This window comes from Scomber japonicus, chromosome 12, assembly GCF_027409825.1.
Source record: "Scomber japonicus isolate fScoJap1 chromosome 12, fScoJap1.pri, whole genome shotgun sequence".
Classification (NCBI taxonomy): Eukaryota; Metazoa; Chordata; class Actinopteri; order Scombriformes; family Scombridae; genus Scomber; species Scomber japonicus.
Window position 1 is genome coordinate 22,208,144 of NC_070589.1, and position 22,154 is coordinate 22,230,297.

At 36.3% G+C, this 22,154-nt stretch overlaps 1 protein-coding gene across 1 annotated transcript; it reads left to right on the plus strand.

Moving 5' to 3' along the window:
• The first annotated feature begins 3,526 nt into the window (after nucleotides 1–3,526).
• On the plus strand, nucleotides 3,527–21,394 carry LOC128369666 (macrophage mannose receptor 1-like). The gene is made up of 30 exons (XM_053330745.1): nucleotides 3,527–3,590; nucleotides 4,147–4,503; nucleotides 4,769–4,933; nucleotides 5,042–5,197; nucleotides 5,414–5,536; nucleotides 6,113–6,250; nucleotides 6,374–6,553; nucleotides 6,947–7,101; nucleotides 7,791–7,904; nucleotides 8,590–8,705; nucleotides 8,861–9,009; nucleotides 9,099–9,298; nucleotides 10,099–10,211; nucleotides 10,295–10,367; nucleotides 10,484–10,637; nucleotides 10,807–10,842; nucleotides 11,653–11,816; nucleotides 11,928–11,989; nucleotides 12,477–12,577; nucleotides 12,751–12,893; nucleotides 14,060–14,162; nucleotides 14,645–14,769; nucleotides 16,573–16,669; nucleotides 17,412–17,641; nucleotides 18,029–18,194; nucleotides 18,543–18,707; nucleotides 19,258–19,374; nucleotides 20,299–20,457; nucleotides 20,826–20,861; nucleotides 20,949–21,394. The coding sequence occupies exons 1-30, from the start codon at nucleotides 3,527–3,529 to the stop codon at nucleotides 21,221–21,223; spliced, it is 4,236 nt and encodes a 1,411-aa protein (XP_053186720.1). The 3' UTR covers nucleotides 21,224–21,394.
• Nucleotides 21,395–22,154: the final 760 nt, after the last annotated feature.

Consider the following 22,154-nt stretch of genomic DNA (forward strand, 5'->3'; position numbering starts at 1 on the left):
TGGCGTCACGTGTCCTTTAGTATATGATCATCTTCAAAATATCAGATTTTAAACCAATATTTAAAATAGACTTAGTATCTACATAAAACAGTCAAAAAGCCACAACTCTAAATCTGTAATAAAGTTATCATTAAGGGTATCATTAGATACTACCTTAAAATAGATTTAAGTTAATACTACAATATGTACAATCTGTACTATACATTTTTCACTTGGGAGTTGGGTCAGAGGGACTGGGGTTTCAATTTCTTCTTAAGAGGAAATGTTGTACCTTAATTATGCTGACACAGACAAAAGCAACTTATTCAACCAACTGTTTTTTCCCTAGACAACACCCGGACTTTGATATTGCCCAATTGCTTTGCCCAGAGAGCATATGTCTTGCTGCAACTGATTTACAGTAAGACCTTCTATTTCCCACAAGTTCTTTCACAGTTCACAGTTAAGTCTAATATGTCAACATCACATGCTTACTATACTAGTAAGTGTCACAGCATTCCTTCCGTTGATTCATTAACTATAATCATATGCTTCCTGTCTTCTTTTGTTCCTGGTCCTCAACCTAATTAATCACAGCCTGTATTGTGTAAACTTGATGAAAACTAAAAGGCAGCAGAAATTTTGTACAGACATCCATGGGCCCCCAGATGCCACAGAGATAATGTAGCACCGCCATGACATTTTTTGCCTGTAGTTAAATATCTTGAGAACAAGCCGCCTACATAGCTAGCCTAGATAAGAATCTGTCTTACTTTTTAAAAAATGCCATTGACTGACATTACCAGAGCAAAGCAATTTAAGCAAGAATTAAGAAAGCTCCAGTTGCTTTTTTTTCAACCTGCAACTTCAGCATAAGAACACAAGTCTTGACTTGTCTCTGTCACACAATGCAGAAGGTATGTGTATGTCTGTACTGAAAGTATATTCTGTGACAAGAGACAACATGACCCTTCTGGTAGGCCACATTCGACCCAGAAGCCATCTCAGAGTTATGTAGCCTAAATAGTTATAGCAATGTCGCCCAAATCGTCTAAAATCCATGAACAGTCAGAAAAGAAAACCAGCTTGAGACACATTCCTCCTGTCACTATAGGATCTGAATCAATTAGGGATGTGAGGCACACATGCACAAGCAGGTCAGCTACTACTACTTGGACAGCTAAATACAGTTACACCACTTAAACAAACCTCATACACCAGACCCCCTCAAATGCACCCCGACAATGCATGTCCACTAAAAATTCTTATTTTTGACACTGACAGGCCCATAATATCATTAACACTGTCTGACAGCATTATGGAACGGACCATACAGAGAAATAAAATGTTTTTCTTCACCTTTCACTTGATCCGGTCTCGCTCTGAAATCTCATAGCTGTCTTCCTGCAACAACTACGCTCTTGCGTAATCTGTGATGATTCACACAGATTCTAGAGAAAAGGAGTGTTAGAGTTTGTCAACCACAATTTGAGTAACGTCTTCTGTGTTTGTGTCATATGGTGGCATTTTTCATTCGTTGAGTCTTTTAAGGTTGGTTCAGAGATCAAATTGAATGTTTGTTGACAAGTCAGACCTGCAGGAAAGCCACAAGTCTTGATGACACTTCAGTTAGATTTTTTTTGCAGCAAGTCTTACAACACACTGTTAATTTGTCCTTAGAACAGTGTATGTATAAAATATTTAAAAAAACAAAAGTATGTATAAAGTATATGAAAAAGTCATCCTCTATAATAGGAGAGATGAGCATAATTATAGACCCATTTCTACCTTAAGTGTTACTTTTTAAAGGAAAAGTGGTTCATGTATAAATTAATTATATTAGTTATATGTTTCTTCAAGTTTGAGGAAATCGTACAGTATTCAACTCAACTTGTATCTGTTAAACTAAGTAGTAAGTTTGATAGGAAAATTAATGGAATTATTCTAAATGACCCATACAAGGCATTTGACACTGTCAACTACATTCTGCAACTTAAGATGTTGTCTCCAATGGGTTTGTGTCCATCAGCATTGAAATGGTTTGCTTCATATATATAAATCATAGAGTTTAGAAAGTTGAGGTTCAAGGCTCATTTATGTAGAGATAAAGCTATAACATGTGAAGTCCCTCAGAGAAGTGCCCTATGTTGCTTTCTATATATGAGAATGACTATTTATATGCTGATGACTCTGCAATTCTGATGTGTAATTAGAAGAATTAGGACAAACTAAAGCCAATCCTAACTGAGCAGTTCAATGAGATCAAGAAATGGCTTGTAAAACTAGTCTAAGAAAATTGTCTTTGGCTCACCAATAACATACATACAATAAACAGAAATTACATAAAAACCATAGAATCTATAAACTCCATAAAATCATTCTTAAAATACATACCGGTAAATACATAAAATATGTAAGGAATAAAAATATAAGTGCATATCAGTTCCTGTGTGCATATTGTGTATTGATCATTTGAAAGTGTTTAAATTATCAATCGCCCTTGGGATAAAAGACTTATTATATATACTTATAAATATTCCTATTTGCCAAAGGAACTCTGTAGCGTCCTCTCAGTGAACAGTTGGTTCAAATAGGTTTGAGGTGAACCAACTACTTTACTGGCAAACACTACTACCTTAGAGAGTTTGTTCTTAGATTGGCAGCTCAGATGACCATACCAGACTGGGAGATGAAAGGTTAATACAAACAATGATCTTGTTAGTAATTTTGGTTTATTTATCTGACATTTAAGACCCTGGGGAAAATGAACAACATAACTAGGTTTCTGGCTAGAAAAGTTCATTTAATTGTTGAAGGAAATCAAAGACTCTTAGCTGATTTGAGTGTGCTGGTTACTCTTTAAGGTCAGAGCTATGCCATATTTATAAGCAGTAAGGTCTAACTTTGAAGACCACCTTCAAAGTTAGGGATGATTTAGGTTAGGGTAATTTATTGATAATAATCTAGGAATTCATTCATTGTGTTGGTAGTATCATCACTTATGATCACTTAAGTCACCTGGACCCCTGTATATTTTGGGGAAAACAATGAAATAAGTCTAGGAATTAACTGTGTCATCCTTGACATTGTTATAGTTATGTGTGGTTCAATTTCCTAATTTTCATAATGTCAAATAAACTACACACTTCATATATCTTCCTCATGTTTCAGTACTAACAATTGATTTATTTCTCCTTGTACCTTTTTTAATTGGTGCACTCATAGGCTTCTCTGTATAATTTGTTTATCTCTGAAATTCTGAAGATTATTTCCATATTTTGTTCTGTTTCCCTCACTATGTGTTAATGGGAACTTCTAGGAGAGTGAGAATAAAACAGCCACATGTGCAAATGTCAGCATTTTTGGTCCATCAAAAAAAAAAAAAAAAGTGAGACATGATGCTGATTCATTAAAAACAAACAAAAAAAAGCAATGGGTCAGTGCTATAAATTCTCTAGTTTCCACAATCATTCATTACTCTCTCTAAACACCACACGAATGAAGTCCTTGCTGTAGCCTGCTGTAAGACATTTCAGGAATGTTAACAATGTGGGTGACTTGTACAGCTTTTGTTCTGCTCATCCAAACACTCCAGTGTTTGGCTTCAGATGGTACAGTAATCAAACTTTTAATTTTAAGATTTTAGTAACGTTTTTACAAAGTGAAGTAACAGATATGTCATATGATGTCTTGACATACAACTATAGTGTACATTACCATGTGTAACCTGTGTTACCCTATTTTTGTAGATCTTCTACAGTTCAGCATTGACTGTGATTCTAACTTTTGCATTTATATTTTGCATACATAGGATGAAAGTAAGAACTTAAGAATTTGAGTGAAGAGATGAAATGATTACTTGATTACTCACTTAATCAATCAACAGAAAACGTATATTTTGGTAACTGTGATCAACACTGATTAATGGATTAATTGAGATTATCTACAGATTCATTTATGGTTAAAATAACCATAAATTGCAACCCTACATATTAAATTCCTGTTTATTTTGTTAATAATTGTCAGTAAAGCAAAATAAAATCCACTTCGACACAAATTAAACAATTTGTAAGACTGCACAAACAGTAAGAAATATTCTCATTTCTTCTGCATGCACTATTAAAATCAGAACTGTATTTTGATTTTTTTACCTATCTTTCTTTACAGATTCACCATTTCAACTTACTAACAAGGCCACAGGTTTTTGTTTGGTTAAAGCTCATGACTATTGCTTAGAAATACGCTGGACAACTGGTGACCGACTTCTGGTTCCCTGGAGGAACAAGTGCCTGGGAGTCCAAGGGAAAAGTGTTGGAAGTGAAATAAGTGTCTACGACTGTGACGAAAACAGCGAACTCCAAAAATGGGAATGCAAGAATGGAACACTGCTCGCCCTCAAAGGCCAAGAGCTTTACATTGAGCTCACTGCAGATAACACAGCTATTCTCTCTAAAACAATAGGACCCAACAACCACCTTACAATTTCAGGGACATCCAGTGGTGCTTGCACAAAAACATACAGAGGTACAGTATGAAACAATGTTTGTCCAATATATATTAAAACCGTCATATAATTTAGAGTACAAAACTGATATTAGGAAAAGTATTCTTTAAGAAATCATGTTTTAAAGGTGTAGAGTCAAATAATATATTTTTTTTACTTTTACTAAGTATCACCTCTTATACCTCTTCTAACACTTATAAAAAGTAAATCACTACAGTACAAATGTTTTCAAACTGATCAAGCTATTCTTTGTTTAATTAATTTCTGCTCTTTTTGGTGTTTTAGCACTTTACACCATTGGAGGAAATGCATATGGCCAACCTTGCATGTTTCCCTTTCTGTACAAAGACCATTGGTACAGTGACTGCACTAAGGCTGACTCCCGTGTACTTTGGTGTGCGACTCAAACAAAATATGAAAATGAACTCTGGGGATTTTGCCCAACTAATAGTGAGTATGGCCTGTGACAACAGTTTTATTATACTTAACTTTAGGTTACATGGAGAAGTTTCTACATTTTGAAATATATCTCCATAAATTTGTGTGTATACTTTACAGGCAAAACAAGCTGGGCCAAACACTCAACAACAGGAGATTCGTACCAGTTAAACACACAGTCAGCTCTGACTTGGTCCCAGGCTGAAGCCAGCTGCAAACAGCAGGCTGCTTCCCTGCTCAGCATCACTGATCCAAATGAGCAGGCTTATATCACAGGTAAGGTACCACTGACTCTACTGAAGGTTTTGATGAAGGTAGCATGTGTATGGCCTAAGCAGTGTCATTATCCATAATTTCTTACACATATAAAAGTGATCCAGTCTGTAAAATCAACTGTTTGATCAACATCTAAAAATAAAAAGCCCTACTATTATGCCACTAATATATCATGTTTGTGTCCTATGCCACACACACACACACACACACACACAGCACTACTGAGTCAAGGTGGCAGGGGACTGGGAAACAAGCTTTGGACTGGGCTTATCCTCGATCCAGAACATGGCTGGCAGTGGTCTAATGGAGAGCCCTACCGTTATCTGAATTGGGACTCAGGTATGTTTTATCTACGCATTCATTCTGATAAAAACTTAGTATCTCCAATCTATGCCATCAGTCTTGTCTTTGTTTCTATCTCAACCACACCCAGCAGCACTGCACATATCTCTGTCATCTGACATTTTCTGACTGTTCAGCAGTTTATACTTACTGTAAGACACAGTAACTGAATTTGTCAATAGGAACCCCCACCCTCTGGTTTTCGCAGTAAAGTTTATCATTATGATGAGCAAAATGATGTGCACATTTCAAATCACATGGTTGGAATTACACCACCTCCAGTGAAACTTCCTATATTATTGTATATTTTAAACCTAGACAATTTCAAGGAAAATATTTTTAGATAAATTAATCTGTATTATTTTATTTTTATTTTTTAGGCAGATTATAAAACAACAACAAATCAGCTGAGCTTTTCGCCAACTGAAAAATTGAGATGAAAATTTCATCTTAACAAAATTTAACAAAAAAAATGTGTTGTACCATATGTATTTATTCATTTGTGATCATTACATTCATGCATATATCTGATCTACTATACCCATCATTAACTTTAGCCATCATCATTTTTAGGACATCCACTTTCCAGTCCAGGACAACTCTGTGGAATTGCCAATGGTGAGGTAATGTACTCCTGGCAAAGTTCACTTTGCAACAAGAAACTGGGGTACATTTGCTACAGTAAAGGGGTTGTGGCACGTCCTACCACAGGTAAAGAAAAATTTGAATTTTAGCCAAGCTGTCCTCTGGTTAATGTATGACTATACTGTCTTTGTATGATTGCATGGCATCAGTGACTCAATCCTTATGTTGCTTTGTTGTCTTCATAATCAGCTGATACGAGAGGATTTTGTTCAAGGCCTTGGATCCCTTACAATAACCACTGTTTCCACCTCAATCGTGCTAAGAAAAGTTGGTCTGATGCTCAGAGAGAGTGCCGCAAAGAAGGAGGGGACCTAGTGAGTATCCGCAATGTGGAGGACCAAAGCTTTGTCATCTCTCAACTTGGATACGGTATGTGAGGATATATAAAAACAAAGTGAAGCGTGAAAGAATCAGTCTTTACGACAAACATAGATATTCTTTTATTTATATGTGGTAGCAGGGTTTCCCAAGAAAAGTTTTAAATTAACTTAATACAGGTCAAATGCATGTCCACCTTGTGATTGTAAAACTTCAAACTAACTTCAGCCTCGTGTTTAATAGTGAAGAGGGTTTTTCCTTACACATCCCCAGATGCTAGTCATTGATTGAGCACTTTGCTTATACTTTTTGCAACTCATGAAAACTGAGATGATACAGTATTAGCAGAGGTGGTAATGTGGCCTGCTTTTGCTATAATCTGCTTTGGAAAATGTGGATCACAGGTATTGACAAAACTTTTTTTTTTTCTGTCCATGTCTGCAGGACCCACTGATGAACTTTGGATTGGGATGAATGACAGGAAGAAAGAAGGGGTCTTTGACTGGAGTGACCACTCTACTGTCCGCTTCACCAGTTGGGAATATGAGTCACCATCTATCTCTACTGACCAAAAAGACTGTGTTCTCATAAGAGGAAAGGTAAGAGGTAACAGCCTTTGAGTGCAAATTTTACCAGTTTGTAAAATAATTCTCAATAATTTGTTCAGTGATGAAAACTAACCTGCTTTAGACAACTCCAGCAAATTCTGCAGCCATAAATCACAGTTGAATTGCTATTTAGCCAAAGTATATGGAGACCCCTGTTCACATAGCTGTGTAACTTTGATTTTGGGGTCTGGTTCCTGTTTCAACATGACAATGCCCCATGTACAAAGTGATGTCAAAAAAGAAATGATTTTCTAAGTTTGGTGTGGTTTGGAGTGGCCTGCAAAGAGCTGTGGCCTAAGTCACATTGAACACACTGCTAGGCAGGCCTCATCTTCCAACATTAGTACCCAATTTCTCTAATGCTCTTATGGCTGAATGGTAGCAAATCCCTGCAAATACCCACTAGGAGATGTGGCAATAGAGTAAAGCTTTTGGTTTTGGATTTAGATTCTACAGTCACTTGGGTGCAACAATGGATGTTCATATAGCCCTGGCCAAATGGTGTAGGTTAAATTCAATTTACCTGTATACATTGTGCAGTGTATATAATATTGTGATATGATAATATGTTTTTAAAGAATTCAGACTATTATTTGACAACACAACACATGGGTAAGTATACCCATCCATATCTTGTCACTTCATAGAAAAATATTTCTAAAGATCTGTCTTTGTTGCAGATTGGAAACTGGGCTGACCGTGTGTGTGAGGAGAAACATGGCTTCATCTGTATGAAAATGGGTGACTCTGAACCCTCTGGAGATGAAGTGGATCAGAACTTAGGCTGCAAAAATGTGAGTGATAATTAATCAAATTCATGATAACACACTTCTGTATCTTGTTTAAAACAGTTACACCACAAAATCAACTGCCCTTGTTCTGTGCTAAAATGCACTCCCAAAGCTCATATGAAGCTAATCTTCATTATGCTTTCCATGGAGGTTGATGCCTGCATCTGTGTCACCAATGTAATGTAAAGGAATGCCCTCTTTTTGTCTCCCTGCAATTAAGTTCTTTGGCAAGCTCTGGTGGCGGGATAATACATATAAAATCATTTTGACATGATTTCTAACTCTAAATATTCAACAAAGAGACAGTCAAGTCAGATATATTCAGAGCAGGAATTCACATAAATATCTGGGGAGGAACACATAATATTAATAATAAAAGTGTGTGTGCTAAAATGCTATTTTTATACTTTAATTTTTGGATAGAGAAGAAGGAAGCTTCTCTCATTCACAATACAGTGTAATGTAAGCACACCATGTGAACATCACAAAACAAATTACATGCTAGAAAGTGACCGACATCTCATTGTTGTCAAATACTCTATACAAATAAAGAGTCAAGTCCTTGCAGATACAGTGTGTTATGGTTAATTTGTGTTTAACTTCTTGCTCCCTCAAAATACTTAATCATACTAAACTACAATGACCTAACTTTTTTTTTCTACTTTATCTACTTCTTTTTACTAACCAGGGTTGGAAAAGACATGGCTCCTATTGCTACTCTGTAGGGACAAAGACAAAGACATTTGATGAAGCCAAAGATGACTGCAAGAGTTCAGACTCTTATTTGGCTGATATTTCAAATGGGTAAGAACATTTATTTTTACTTCAAACATTCTGAGTACGTCGTAGGCTTAGGAAACACAAAAACAAAAGCAATGAATACACCGTTATTACTGTACAGTACATTGATCACTGATTTGTGAAATCCTATGATCCTACTTGTGTTCCACTTTTTCCAGGGTGGATAATGCGTTCCTTGTCAGTTTGGTGGGATTGAGACCAGAGAAATATTTCTGGCTGGGGCTCTCAAATCAGAGAAACATTGATGAATTTGTGTGGACCAACACAGACAATGTGAGATTTACTCACTGGAATGCTGAAATGCCAGGTACTGGGAAATTTTAACTCCATCTATAAGATGTGTTAGAAAGTCACTTCACAGCTGACATTTCACAATTTCTTCTTATACAATGCAAGGTCACCAACAGGGCTGTGTTGCCATGACAACTGGCATTTTTGCTGGACTCTGGGATGTGTTGCCCTGCACCAACAAAGAAAAATATATTTGCAAACACCTGGCAGAAGGGGCAGTTTTAACCCCTGCTCCACCAACTGTTCTTCCTCCCAGCTGTGCAGAGGGTTGGTTTCCAATTGGACCAGGAAACAAGTGTTATAAGGTACAGCCACATGAAAAAGATCCAAAACATCTATCCTTGGGGAATCCTGATGCACATGTTCAAATGATTTCCACAGGGTACTATCATTCATCTACTTGAATGACATTTCAGATTATCTTCTATTGTTCAGGAGTTTCACAAGAAGTGACTAAATTTTAAACATAAACATTAACAAACATTCAAACAGCAATATTATCTTGACTCTATTGTTAAGTGTCTATGGCATCAAATAACATAATTATGATCACATACGCATCCAGGAATAGAGCAAAACTAAGCAAGTAAACTAAGGGAGGGTGAGGGGGTACCTCTACCCTTTGTAGATCTGCTCAACTGTTTGGTAGAGGTCACTTTGTGTCATGATATCTGGTCAAAAACAATTACTATTTAACCCAAACTTTTTGGGCAATCTTTACCACTTGTATGAGGTATGTAATGCACAAAAAGACCATCAGATTGCATTATGGTTGCTAGATACAGGTTGTGTGTATAAATGAAGAATAACACAAATCACTGCTGACATCCTGCTGAAGACATTTTTGAAGTTGTTTATTTTGAATGAGAGAATGAATCTCTAACATGTTTTTTTTTAAAATTTTGAACAAATTAGGTCTGAAGGAGGTCTGTAAAACATAAAATGTGGGGTTAATGAGAAATCAAGTTTTATGTTGTTATGGCCTCAAAGAGGTTAAAATAGCACTCTCTTGGTGTGACTTACAAAATGTCAATGGTGCACTGGGCACAGGGCATAGTGTCACCACCACACTTTTAATATTCAATTTTCCCCCCTTATGTTTAAGTATTTTACAGAGTCCTCAAGAATGACCTGGTATGAGGCAAGAGATTACTGCAGGGCAACTGGAGGAGACCTGCTCAGCATCCACAGTGAGGCTGAGATACAAACGATACACGGGTACAGTATGACCTGCTCTCACACAAACAGAGCTACATTTTGCAAGCAATATTATATTTAAATCTTTAATTTGTGCATTATAGCCATAGTAAAGTCTGGATTGGACTTAATATCCCTGACCCAATCACTGGTTATGTATGGAGCGATGGATCCTCAGTGAGTGAACACTTTTCTCTTTTTGCAGTGAATGAGAAAATTAGTTTTAAGTTTATGCAACTCAGTGAAATGATGACATATCATTGCAAGTCATTATAATTTGCTTTTGTTTACAGGTAAACTTTCAACACTGGCAGGATGGTGAGCCAAACAATCAAAATAATGCGGAATCTTGTGCTGAAATGCATGTATTTATGAAGATGTGGGGCAGTACGTGGAACGATGTGCCCTGTGAAATGTACAAGGGATTTCTGTGTCAGATCCGTGCAGGTAAAAAATTGTCAATCTAATTGGTCTTATTAGGTTGACAAGATTTTTTTTTAAAGCATATAATTTGTATGTTACCTTTACTGGGAGCAAAGTCACTTTTTGTAAACAATCTCACCTTCATAAGTGTGTACTAATTTTAAGGGTGTAATTATCTTCTATGTCCTTACAGGAGTGACTCCAAAGACTCCAGACACTATCAATCCTGGTAAGTGGGCCTTTGTGTTGTTCTTTACATCATACAGATACGATTCTAAATTACATGTATCGTGTTCTCTTTTGAGAAAGAAAACACAAGCAAAAAATCTAATGTTTTGATTACATTACAGCACCCTGTTTGTATATTTTCCAGTCACAATACCACTTGTTTCTCTGTTTACAGTAGCCATCACTGTTCTGTTGTTGGTTGATAGTGACAATGACTAACAACCAAAAATTCGACTTTGAAAATTCTAGCCAATGTCCACTTCTTATCTACAAACATGGACACATCTTGCGTTGCACCTTTTACTACTGAACTGAGCTAATAAGTAAAGGTTCAATTTCACACATTTTTTTGCCTCTGTAAAAATATGAATAATATGATTTCAGCTGGACTTGAATTGTATTTCATTATTCTTTTGTTTAAATTAAATGCCATTACTTTCCAAAAGCCTGTAACTCAACTTTTTTTTTTTTTGATGTAATGGTATCTGGCCTACAAAGATAGTTTTAAGTTTAGTTGCCCTGGTTTGCAGATATTGGTCTTTTAGATTAGTGTCACCACCTTGGTACAATGGCAGTGAAATGAATTACACTTGACCACATGACCCAATAAAAATCATTCCCAATGTGTCCTTTCAGCAACTGAGTTGTTTAGGTTTGATGACCTTGTAACATGCGGCAGCTGTATGCAGTGGATCTCATTTGATTTTTTTTCTTAATTCGCACTGCTGCATTTCTGTGAATTAAAAAACAGCCTTCAGACTCCATACAGAATGCAATTGAAATCTACTGACAATTTATTACATCTTTGCAGACGTTAATATTACCTCAGATGGTTGGCTTGAATGGAACGGGAATCAGTATTATATACAGGAAGATAGACAGGCCATGGAGGATGCTCGTAAGTTCTGCCAAAAGAGGCATGGTGACTTAGTATCTATCAACAGTGAAGCTGAACGTGTCTTTTTGTGGAAACAGGTACACAGTTACACTTATATAACATTACATATATTATTTAATATAATATTTAATAAATATAAGTACTGCTTTGGTTTTACTGTATGACTCTGTCTTATTATGTAGATCCAGAAGTCTAGAAGATATGGGACTTTTTGGATAGGCCTTAATGTGGAGCTTGATGGAACATATGAGTGAGTATGAATTAAATACAAAAAAAATACATTGATTTCTGTTAAGTCTTGGTATCTGAGAAAAATATTTTCTTAAACTTGTCTAAATATTATTTCCATTTCTAAATTCTGGTTGATTCTCTATCAAGTGGTCTTTGGTTATGGCATTAATTTTTCAGGAGTTACTCTGTCTTCATAACCACTTTACTTCGCTATTACAGTTAAAAAAACAACCCTGTGGAAATTAAGATCAGATGTGTCACAGATGAAAGAATGTTTCCTCAAGGATGTGATAAAAATGCTTTCAGACACTACAGATTAATGAGTTACTAGTTAAAAAATATATTTCTTCATTATTTTCTTTACTGCCGTAATCGTAATTTGTTTTACAGATTTGAACCTTGAAGCAGAAAAAACATGATGGAGTTTCCGCCTTTATACTTAAATTTGTAGTAGTCACTGATATTTTCACGAGTTGCTTTCATGACAACGCTTGTGCTACATTAAGGTGGATGGATGGCTCTCCAGTGGTGTTCCAAAAGTGGGCTGAAGGTCAGCCTGACTTCAAGAATTATGATGAAAACTGTGCTATTATGAATTATTATACTGGTGAGTAAACTATATGATTTTTCTTCACTGACACATGTGTCTAGACATTTTGGCTGGTTCTCTACATTCAAATAAAAACGTTAACAAAGCATTAACCCCAGATTAAACGTTAATAAAAAATACAAGTTGTAGTTCATTTAATGTTGATTGTAATATCCTGGATTGCTTTACAGGATTCTGGCATGATTATAATTGTGGAAATGAGTACGAGGCCATTTGTAAACGTAGTGGCTCAACACCTGCCAACACCACTGTGGCACCCACAGTGCCTCCTAAAGGTGGCTGTCCGCCCCAATGGAAAAAGTTTAACTCTAAGGTAATCTTTATAACCTACATTAACCTTTATAAACATGTGTTGGAGGGATGGGAACAAAATGTACTGAACAAAGTTTACAGATTTAAATTCAACATGCTTACAATGTCTTTTAAATATTGATCTTTGATCATTTGAAATGTATGTACATTTCTACTTGTATGAACTAACTAGAGCTGGGCATTATGGCAAAAAATGTTTACAATATTTTTCATATTGATCAATAAAAAACAGAATAACATAACATAAACATTAACTTTGCAAACATGGTTTGGTTTAGAATATACTTTGATTCATTTTTCTTAATGTACACATTTAACTTTGTAAACATGGTTTATCTATCTTAACAAAACAATACAAGATAGCTTACCTTGTAACTTATTAAAATAAGGTAAATAAAACAAAAAGCTGTGACTACTATGACATCAAATCCCTTTGAGACAACATCTCAAATCATCTCAAAAAGAGTTATAGTCAAGACAAAGTGAAAGCAAGTGGATCACAAAGGCTCTGGCATATTCATACACTCAACATTCATTATCCTACATGCAGTATATATTCTGACTCTTCATTTATCTCACTACATTTTCTGTGCTTAGTTCATATCACTAGTTTTACCATTATTATTAAATGAAATTATTTGTGCTGTTGAACATAGTCGCTTTAAAACAATCAGAAATTAATGTTTTATTGATCTGATTCACTGGCTTTCTTGCTGCTTGTGCTTCTCCCTCTCTTCATTCACTATCTAGCTTGCTCAACCACAGCTGCTAACACAACAGTGTCAGCTCCCTGTATCGCCATGCCGCCATCGATCTAAATTATGTACAATCCTGTCACACAGCCGTAGTTGTAGCCCTACTAATGAAAGCAGTAGCGTAGCCTCATTGGCTTTGTTTTGTGGTAGGAAATGGGCATGTACTGTACTTTGATGTGCAGGCCAAAAACTACAGCCTGACTGGCTGTTGGTGTGTTGATTTCTGCTGTTATATCAATCCATATTGATTAAAAAACGTCAGAAGTTTATCATTGTTATACACATTTTATTGCAATCCCATTTCAAGATCATTTTATTGCCCAGCTCTACTGTTAACTAGAACAATGTTTGGGTTGCTTCATTTGGTATATTTTCAGGAGTTATTAAATAACTTATCGTGTTTCTCCACTAGTGTTACAACATCATCAGTCAGAAAGTCACATGGGATGGAGCAAGGAAACAATGCCAAGCAATGGGTGGTAACTTGGCCTCTATTCCCTCAAGACATGTGAATGGTTTGTTTCATTTTTTTCAGTAAGATTAAGATTATGGCTGCATAGGAATTTATTTATGGCAGAACTCTGATGGCAGCTGACAAAAGCATTGGCAGCTGTGCCTACAATGACTACTTACTATTTATTTTGCATGTGAGACTGATTTAAATACAAGGTTTGTGATGGAGGCCACAAGTCATCATCTTTGCCTTTGATGTTTTTTTTTTTTAATTGAAAAAGAAAGTTTTAAAATACTGAAGTCAAGAGACTAATGTTGTCAAAAGCTTGCTAGTGGCCTGTAGAGGTGCTGTTTACCAAATCACTGCTCTGTACTCAACTAATAGGGTTAGCAAAGAACTTTGGATTGTTGTTGTCTAGACCTTCTTAAACAGTCTACAATGCATCTCCACGAGTACAGAAAAAACAAAGAGGCTCTGAAACAGCTTAAACATTCATGCAAAGATCTGAACCTTAAATCACTGTGATCTGTTTAATCTCTTCAGTGTTTTTAATGACTCAAATGGCTGACACACCTACTACAGACCTTTGGATTGGGCTTCATGATTTATATGATACTGGATTTTACTGGACTGATGGGCAACCACGGTCATATTACAACTTTGAACAAGTAAGTGGAAACTATATGAATTATATTTACCGTAAAAACACTTTTCTATTTAAGAAAGGTTTATCTGAATGCACCAGTAGCTATTCATATTCATATATAAACACATATGTTTATACTCCAAAACATATGTTTACACTCCAACATTTTCTCAATTTACATGATTTGAAACATGATCACAACACACATATCACACCTGAAACAGTGTGTCATGTTAATGGTTAATGGTCCAGTAATGATTTGCTTAACTGAACTGAACCGGTATATTAACTCAGACTGGATTCAGGTTAGGCTATGAGTTTCAATTACACCTTACACAGTAACTTTACATATTTGATACACTAGCTGCATGCTTACTTAAGAGCTGTGGCTGTGAGCAAATATTGTGCCCCAGTTGCTGTATCAACACTCAGCATCCTCAGTGAACCCATCTATTTATATTAGCTGTCGACACAGCTGGAGCGTGCAGCATGTGCTTGTAAAGCTGTTTATAGGTCATACGTGTCAATGTTCACATTGTTATCTTTATAGTTACCATTCTTAGTGTGGATGGCCTTTTACACACGTATGATCATATCCAGATCCAACCTCTCTCTGCATTTTACTGATGTATAGGACACACCAGTGTGTAAGACGCACCCCACTTTTAAATGAAAAAAAAAAAGAGTTGTTTAATGTGCGTCTTATACACCGGTTTTTACGGTAATATTTTGAAGCCAGTGTATTGTACATAGCTCTCCTGATAATTTGTGTGTACATAAAACAAAATATTTATGAAAACTTTCTCCATTGTCTGTTTCTCCATTTTAGGATACTGGCCCCTATATCTATCTACGGCAGTGGCACAGCATGCGCCGTCGACACTACAATAGCCTTGTAAGGCTTAACTGTATACTAGAGACATGTCCACCTTTATGAGCTATGTATTGTAGACATAATCTGTAGATTGTAGACACAATCTATATTCACTATTGTGAGGAATTTAAATACATTATTGTTTATGCCCACATCTTTTGCATACCAATTAAATTTGAATCTCTGGGTTTACACTGCAGGTTTTTAGGAATCGTGGAGAAAAGGTAAGACATAAAGTGCACTTCCTATTATTTTGTCATGCCTTGGACCAAAATTAAAGCACCGTCTTGTGGCAATCATACAACCATACTTGCTAGCCATCTATCTATCCATTCATCCATCCATCTATGTATTGTAGACCCTCAGATGATGAGGTTAAGGGTCAGGTTTATTGAAGAAAACTTGTAGGCTACGTTAAAGGGTGGTCATTTAAAATTAAATGTATTTAAATTAGGGTTATATTACTGACTTAGTCAACAGAGGAGGCATATATTAGCTGACCACCTCCTGGTCAATTAATGTGGACTAGACCTTGGGAATCAGTCAGCCGACATTACTGGAAAATTACAGCAACATATCTGGCAACATAACATTCACACATTTTCTATGGTCTTGAATATACAATAGATTTTCAAAGTCTTCTCCACATGTCTGTGGTAACAGTTTACTGTCAACTGTCAAGTTAAAGCTTATCCACTAATGTATGCTACTTAGTCATGTACAAACATACAGTACTTTTCTTGAAAAGTTGCTGTGCAGTAGGACCTCAAATTGAAAAATGAGTCTCTTTTTTTACTCTGTTGGATAATAATAAACCTTTCAGTAAACAAGAATATACTTTTATTATTAATAGAGGGATGCTGTTCTTTAAAATGTGATACGATGAATCCATAATTACTGTGGATCCTAACACAGTTTTGTGTTCTTCACTTTTCTCTTTCTGTGTTTCAGAAATGTGTTGTGCTCAAAAATTCCTTACCTGGCCCTGGGAAATGGATAAAACAGTCCTGCAATGAAACCAATGGGTTTGTTTGTCATCGAAGTATTGGTAAGCCCATCTTCTGACTTCTTTCTGTGATATACCCCTATGGTCTAAAATAATTTAAGTAGTCAATAAATGGCCTATTTTGTATTTATTAGTATTTTAAGTATTTCTTAAGGTACGATACTATGTCATTTGTTGGTATATCAAAGTTATTTGATATTGAGTTCCTGCAGCATCTTCCAGTGTGTAAATCTAATTAGCTAAAGACAATATTCCTGAGCTGGACAGTCAGACTTATTATCTTTGCTTGCTCTCAAAAACATAATTTAATTCATATTTATCTACAGCATAAAAGATGAAATCACAAATTATGAGACATACACATCTAGTGGTGAGGTTGTAGATTGCAATCAACTGAATACCTGTCCCCCGACCCTCCCCTTCGAAACGTGTAGGGTAACCGGGAAACTTATACAAATCATTAAGGGCCCCCTCTAGACTGAGTGTTTGGTTTGTCTGTTCTGGGCTACTGTAGAAACATAGTGGTGCAACATGGTGGGCTCTGTGAAAGAGGACCTGCTCCCTGTGTAGATATAAAAGCTCCTTCTGAGGAAACAAAAACATGAGTCTTATTTACAGGTGATTGTACACTAACGAAAAATATACTTATGAATATTATATTCCATTTCTGCCAAGTCAGTTGTGCTAGATGCCACTAAATTGTACATAATAGACATTTTAAGCATCTATACAGAGTTCTTGACCTCAACTTTTTGTTACTGATCAAATTTCTCACCCCTAACAGATCCATCATTCCCAGACTCAGCAGACCCACTGTTTACTGACTATGTCAAATTGGTTAATGACTCCATGAAGGTTGTTACTCAAAATATGACCTGGGCTGAAGCCAAGAGGCATTGTGAGGGAGATGGGGCCAAACTTGTTAGCTTAAAAGATGAGTGGAAACAGGCCTATGTTGAGCTGATGGCTTTGAATCTCCAAGCTCCTCTGTGGATTGGACTGAACAAAATGGAGGTAACAGAACTGAGTGCCTCTCAAACAACACACAGCAAATTAACATGGCTACATACTACACTTCTACAAATAAACACTAAAAAATATATAAGAAAAATCATTCAAATTGAAGGATTACCATAGTTATAAGAATTCACCCTAATGGGAATGTCTAAATTTCTTTACAACATCTAAAGGCAATCCTCCCAATAGTTGTTGAGACATTTCATTCCAAACCGCAATGTCAAACTCATGGTGGTGCTAGAGGAAAGTCAGGGATTGCCAATGTCAAAGGGACTCATTTTTGATCAATTTGTCATTCATCACTTTAAAAAACTTCAATTTCAGATGCAGTTTTTAAAAATATAATAATAAAGTTGAATGTAGTTTGATCATCTTTGCTTTCAGACCGATGGGTATTTCAGATATATTGATGGCTGGCCCATGACCTTCACTCGCTGGTATTGGGGAGAACCAAGGAGCGACCGACCATGTGTGTACATTGATGTGAATGGAAAATGGAAGACAGCTCTCTGCAATCAGACCATGAACAGTGTTTGCATGAAGTCTACAGGTACAACTTCCGATACAAGGTTTTAAATAAATTAATATAACTTATTCCAAATGCTAATTGTGTCTCAACATTAAGTTGTTCTTGTATCTTGTAAACATTGGAATACATTCTGCCTATTTCTATTTGAAACATTGTTTTTAAACATTGATTACAAGTTGATGCTACTGTTCAGAAAATGTAATTTATATTGATTGAGTGCTTTTACAATTGGATGCTTTTAAATGTGACAGTTTTCTTTTATAAAAATACTATCAAATTCTTTAAGTGCCTATTTCAGTGCACTGGGTTTAAAAGTATGAAATGATGCAATTAGTTGATCCCTGTGTGATTACTGTCTCTCGTCTACAGATGTGCCACCAACAGAGTCAAGTGAATTTCCAGGAGTTTGCCCTGAAATCCCAAGTTTACCATTTGGCCAGAATGTTATTTGGCAACCATTTAAGGGTTATTGTTATATATTTTTCCCAGATATGAAACAGTGGCCAGATGCAGCTGCTAATTGTATACAACATGGTAAGTTGTTTCTATGGATGGTCTAAGACAGGGTGTCAAACTCATCTTGGTTCAAGGGCCACAAACAGCTCAATTTGATCTCAAATGGGCCGGACCAGTAAGACCATTGCATAATAACCTATAAATTATAACTTTACTATAATAAACCATCTATAAACCATCTCTTTACAAACGGATAAACAGCCTAAAATGTGTTAAGGAATATTAGTATAATTTCAACAATATAATGTCTGTTTTTTTCAGATTATTTTGCAGAGAAGCTGCTGATTGACAATATTTTGCAGTGTTATATATATCAGTGTTTTAAATATGACTACAACATGTATTCTGGTCAGGGTGTAAAAACATCTGAAACAGCAGAAAAATTGGAATTAATTTTCTTTCTTTCAATTTTCATACTTTGCAAATGTATCCAGTGGGCCAGATTGGAGCCCTTGGCAGGCTGGTTTTGGCCCATGGGCCTTATGTTTGACATTCCTGGTCTAAGATATTTTTACTATTTAGAGAAGGGTGAAGATTTCACTAAAGCCTACTGTTTTGTTTTGTGAAGGAGGAACACTTGCCAGCATTGAAGATCCTGCTGAGCAAACATTTATTCAAAAGAGTTTGAAAATATTTGAAGACAGCTACACCTCTTTCTGGATTGGCCTGTATAAAACTAAAAAAGGTACAGTCACATTGTCTACCCTGTCATGCAAAGAAATAAAAGCAATATCAAGCAATATAAATCAATATATATTTATGAGGTTATTTTGGAAAAAATGTAATAGTTTTATGCTATTGCACTACCTATGCATAATAAAGTAGGGGTGTGCAATATGACAATATTAGATCATGAATGATTAAAATGACATACAGAGAGATTGTTAAAATCGTTCTACAGTCTACACTGTTCAGCTCCATGATGCAGCACAGTCTTCTAGCAGGAGGCTAACGGATAATAGCACCCACATGGTGAGAGCCTTGTTCTGCATTTCCAGTTTGGTGGTGAAATCTGCTGCAGTTTTAATGTACTGCTAGGGCACTCACCTGCTGCACATCGTGTCAGCTGGGCTGCAGTTCAACGCCACCGTTTAGCTATTAGTTGGCCTGCTAACAGATAGCACTAAATTGTGTCATGGTGCTAGCTAGCATGCTGACACCATGCTAGCTAGCACCATGACACAATTTAGTGCTATCAGCTGGTGTGCTGTGTTGGGCACATTATCAATGCTTCTACAAAAGATCAACTGTGAAATTAGTTTGGTTTTACTGCAATATCCGTTTCAAACTAGTCCAAATAGACTGTTACTACTTTTTTAATGCAGCTTTGTACACATGCTCTGGTTTATTTATGGAGTTGTTTATGTTTTAATGTAATTTTATGTGAGTTTTTCAGTGCACATGTTTTTATGTTGTTTATTGAGCATCTAACAAATTTCTGTCATTATGTTATAGACAATAATGCTTTTTGAATCTTGAGCACTGTTCAGTAGCTTGCAAAATAATAAACCAACATGAAAAAGAATCATGATATGATATTTCTGCCATATCGCCCACCCCTAATACAAAGTTACATTAATAAGACAAATACAATTGTCTTTGTCTCCAGGAGCGTGGATGTGGTTTGACAAAACAATTATGGACTACACTAACTGGGGTGTAGGTGGACCTGATTATCACAACTATGGAGCAATTAGTACTTCCAATGGGACATGGTGGCAACGCAGCCAGTACCATGGTAGACCATACATTTGCAAAACACCCAAAGGTAAATGAATATGTGAACTTAAATGTTGAATTCTAATGATACTTTTATAAGGGCAATGTGTAATGACAAGATTAGACTACACAGTATTTGCATGGATCGAATAAGGTGAGGTCCCAGGAACAGACTTAACTGTTCTGGCAAGAGAAGGAAAAATAATCAGACATGTTCTTTTTGGTCTGGATGTCATCAGGCTTTCCAGGCGGTGTGTCTATTGACAATAAAAGTAATTGTCACAGCCATTTCTCATTTCTGTTCTCATATGCCAGGTCGACATAAGCCATGATTTGGTATATGTCATACAGTCTGACTTTTGTGTACAAGTGTACGCTTTTTGTTATTTTCACACATTTTCCGCTCTCTCTCTCTAGTATTAGTACCAAAACCATCACCAACACCAACATCTGGTAAGTAACACCTCTTCGTTTTTTTCCCCCTCAAAATCATGACTAAATTATTTTGCCTGATCATCTGTTTTTCAATATGTACAGTAGTGATTGTTCATCATGGCCACGTGGCTTTGGCTGTTGTGCTGACCATTTCTGGGATTGCATTGGGGGCAGTCATCGCCTTCCTCCTCTTCAAGAAGTCGGGTCGTCACTTACCAATTCTTGACAACTTGCATGCATTTGACAACCCACTCTTCTCCAACACTGACCGGTCCCAGTCTGATCTATTGGACACCAATAAACTAGTAGAGAATGCAGAGGAAGAGAGCCCTCAAGCTATTACAACTAACGGATTAAAAGTATCAGACTCTAATGAGTAACATACTCTATCAAGGGCTTGCGGTCACTGGCTTTCTCCTTTGTATGGCCATTGATTCCATGGTCTCTTCTGGAACGGGATGGGCTTCAACAGAGATGGCAGAACGTGGCTCTAATAGCCGAAGCAGTTGTGTTTGAAATCATGATGAATCATACATGTTGTAATGACTAAGAAGAAAATAAATAATCAAATGTGCAGGGTTTTTTTCTTTATACCTTGTTTTCTAGTGAGTTTTTAAGGCAGCCAGCCAGAGATGAGTTTGACTCTTAATAAACTACATCAATCTAAATAAATGACATACTCATCATGGCTCACTGATGTGTTTCTGAATAACAATAGATGTCTATGGCCCAGCTGGATAAGTCATATCATGCTTGGATAGCATACATTTACTGTTCTTTAATCAGTAAGTAAAAACAGTGTTACCATTAAAAACACAAATCTGTCATGGTCCTTTTGAAACAAAATACATTAAAAAAAAAAACAACAATAGACAACCTACTGGTGGTGCCAGTTGAAAACTTAGGGGAGGGAATAACCAAAGTCTGTAGAAGTGAACCTCTAGTGATTATGAATGTTTGCAAAATCTTAAGGTCCCTCTCAAGGCAATTCGTTCAGCTGCCTGACTGACATTGCCATCACTTGAGCTCCACATGTATCATGGCTAAAAACACAGCAATACAACAGTAAATAGGACATCAGTAACATCTCAAAAACTTTCCTAACTCATTCTACCTACAGCTTCTAATAGAGGAGCAAGGATGTGTTCAACTCCACTATAAAAAAAACAAAGACAAATACAGTAAGGGCGCACTCACACTAGGCAAGTGTACCATGCCCAAACCCGTTTGCCCCCTAAAGTCCGGATTATTTGGCTAGTGTGAGTGCAAGTGTACCGTGCTTGAGTACACTTGGGTTTGAGGTAATGTGAG

Coding starts and splice junctions, on each gene's coding strand:
- LOC128369666 (XM_053330745.1), top strand. CDS start 3,527: ATGTGGGTGACTTGTACAGCTTTTGTTCTGCTCATCCAAACACTCCAG. Junction 16,670..17,411: donor TGTTTGTCATCGAAGTATTG/GTAAGCCCATCT, acceptor CACCCCTAACAG/ATCCATCATTCCCAGACTCA. Junction 20,458..20,825: donor CATTTGCAAAACACCCAAAG/GTAAATGAATAT, acceptor CTCTCTCTCTAG/TATTAGTACCAAAACCATCA.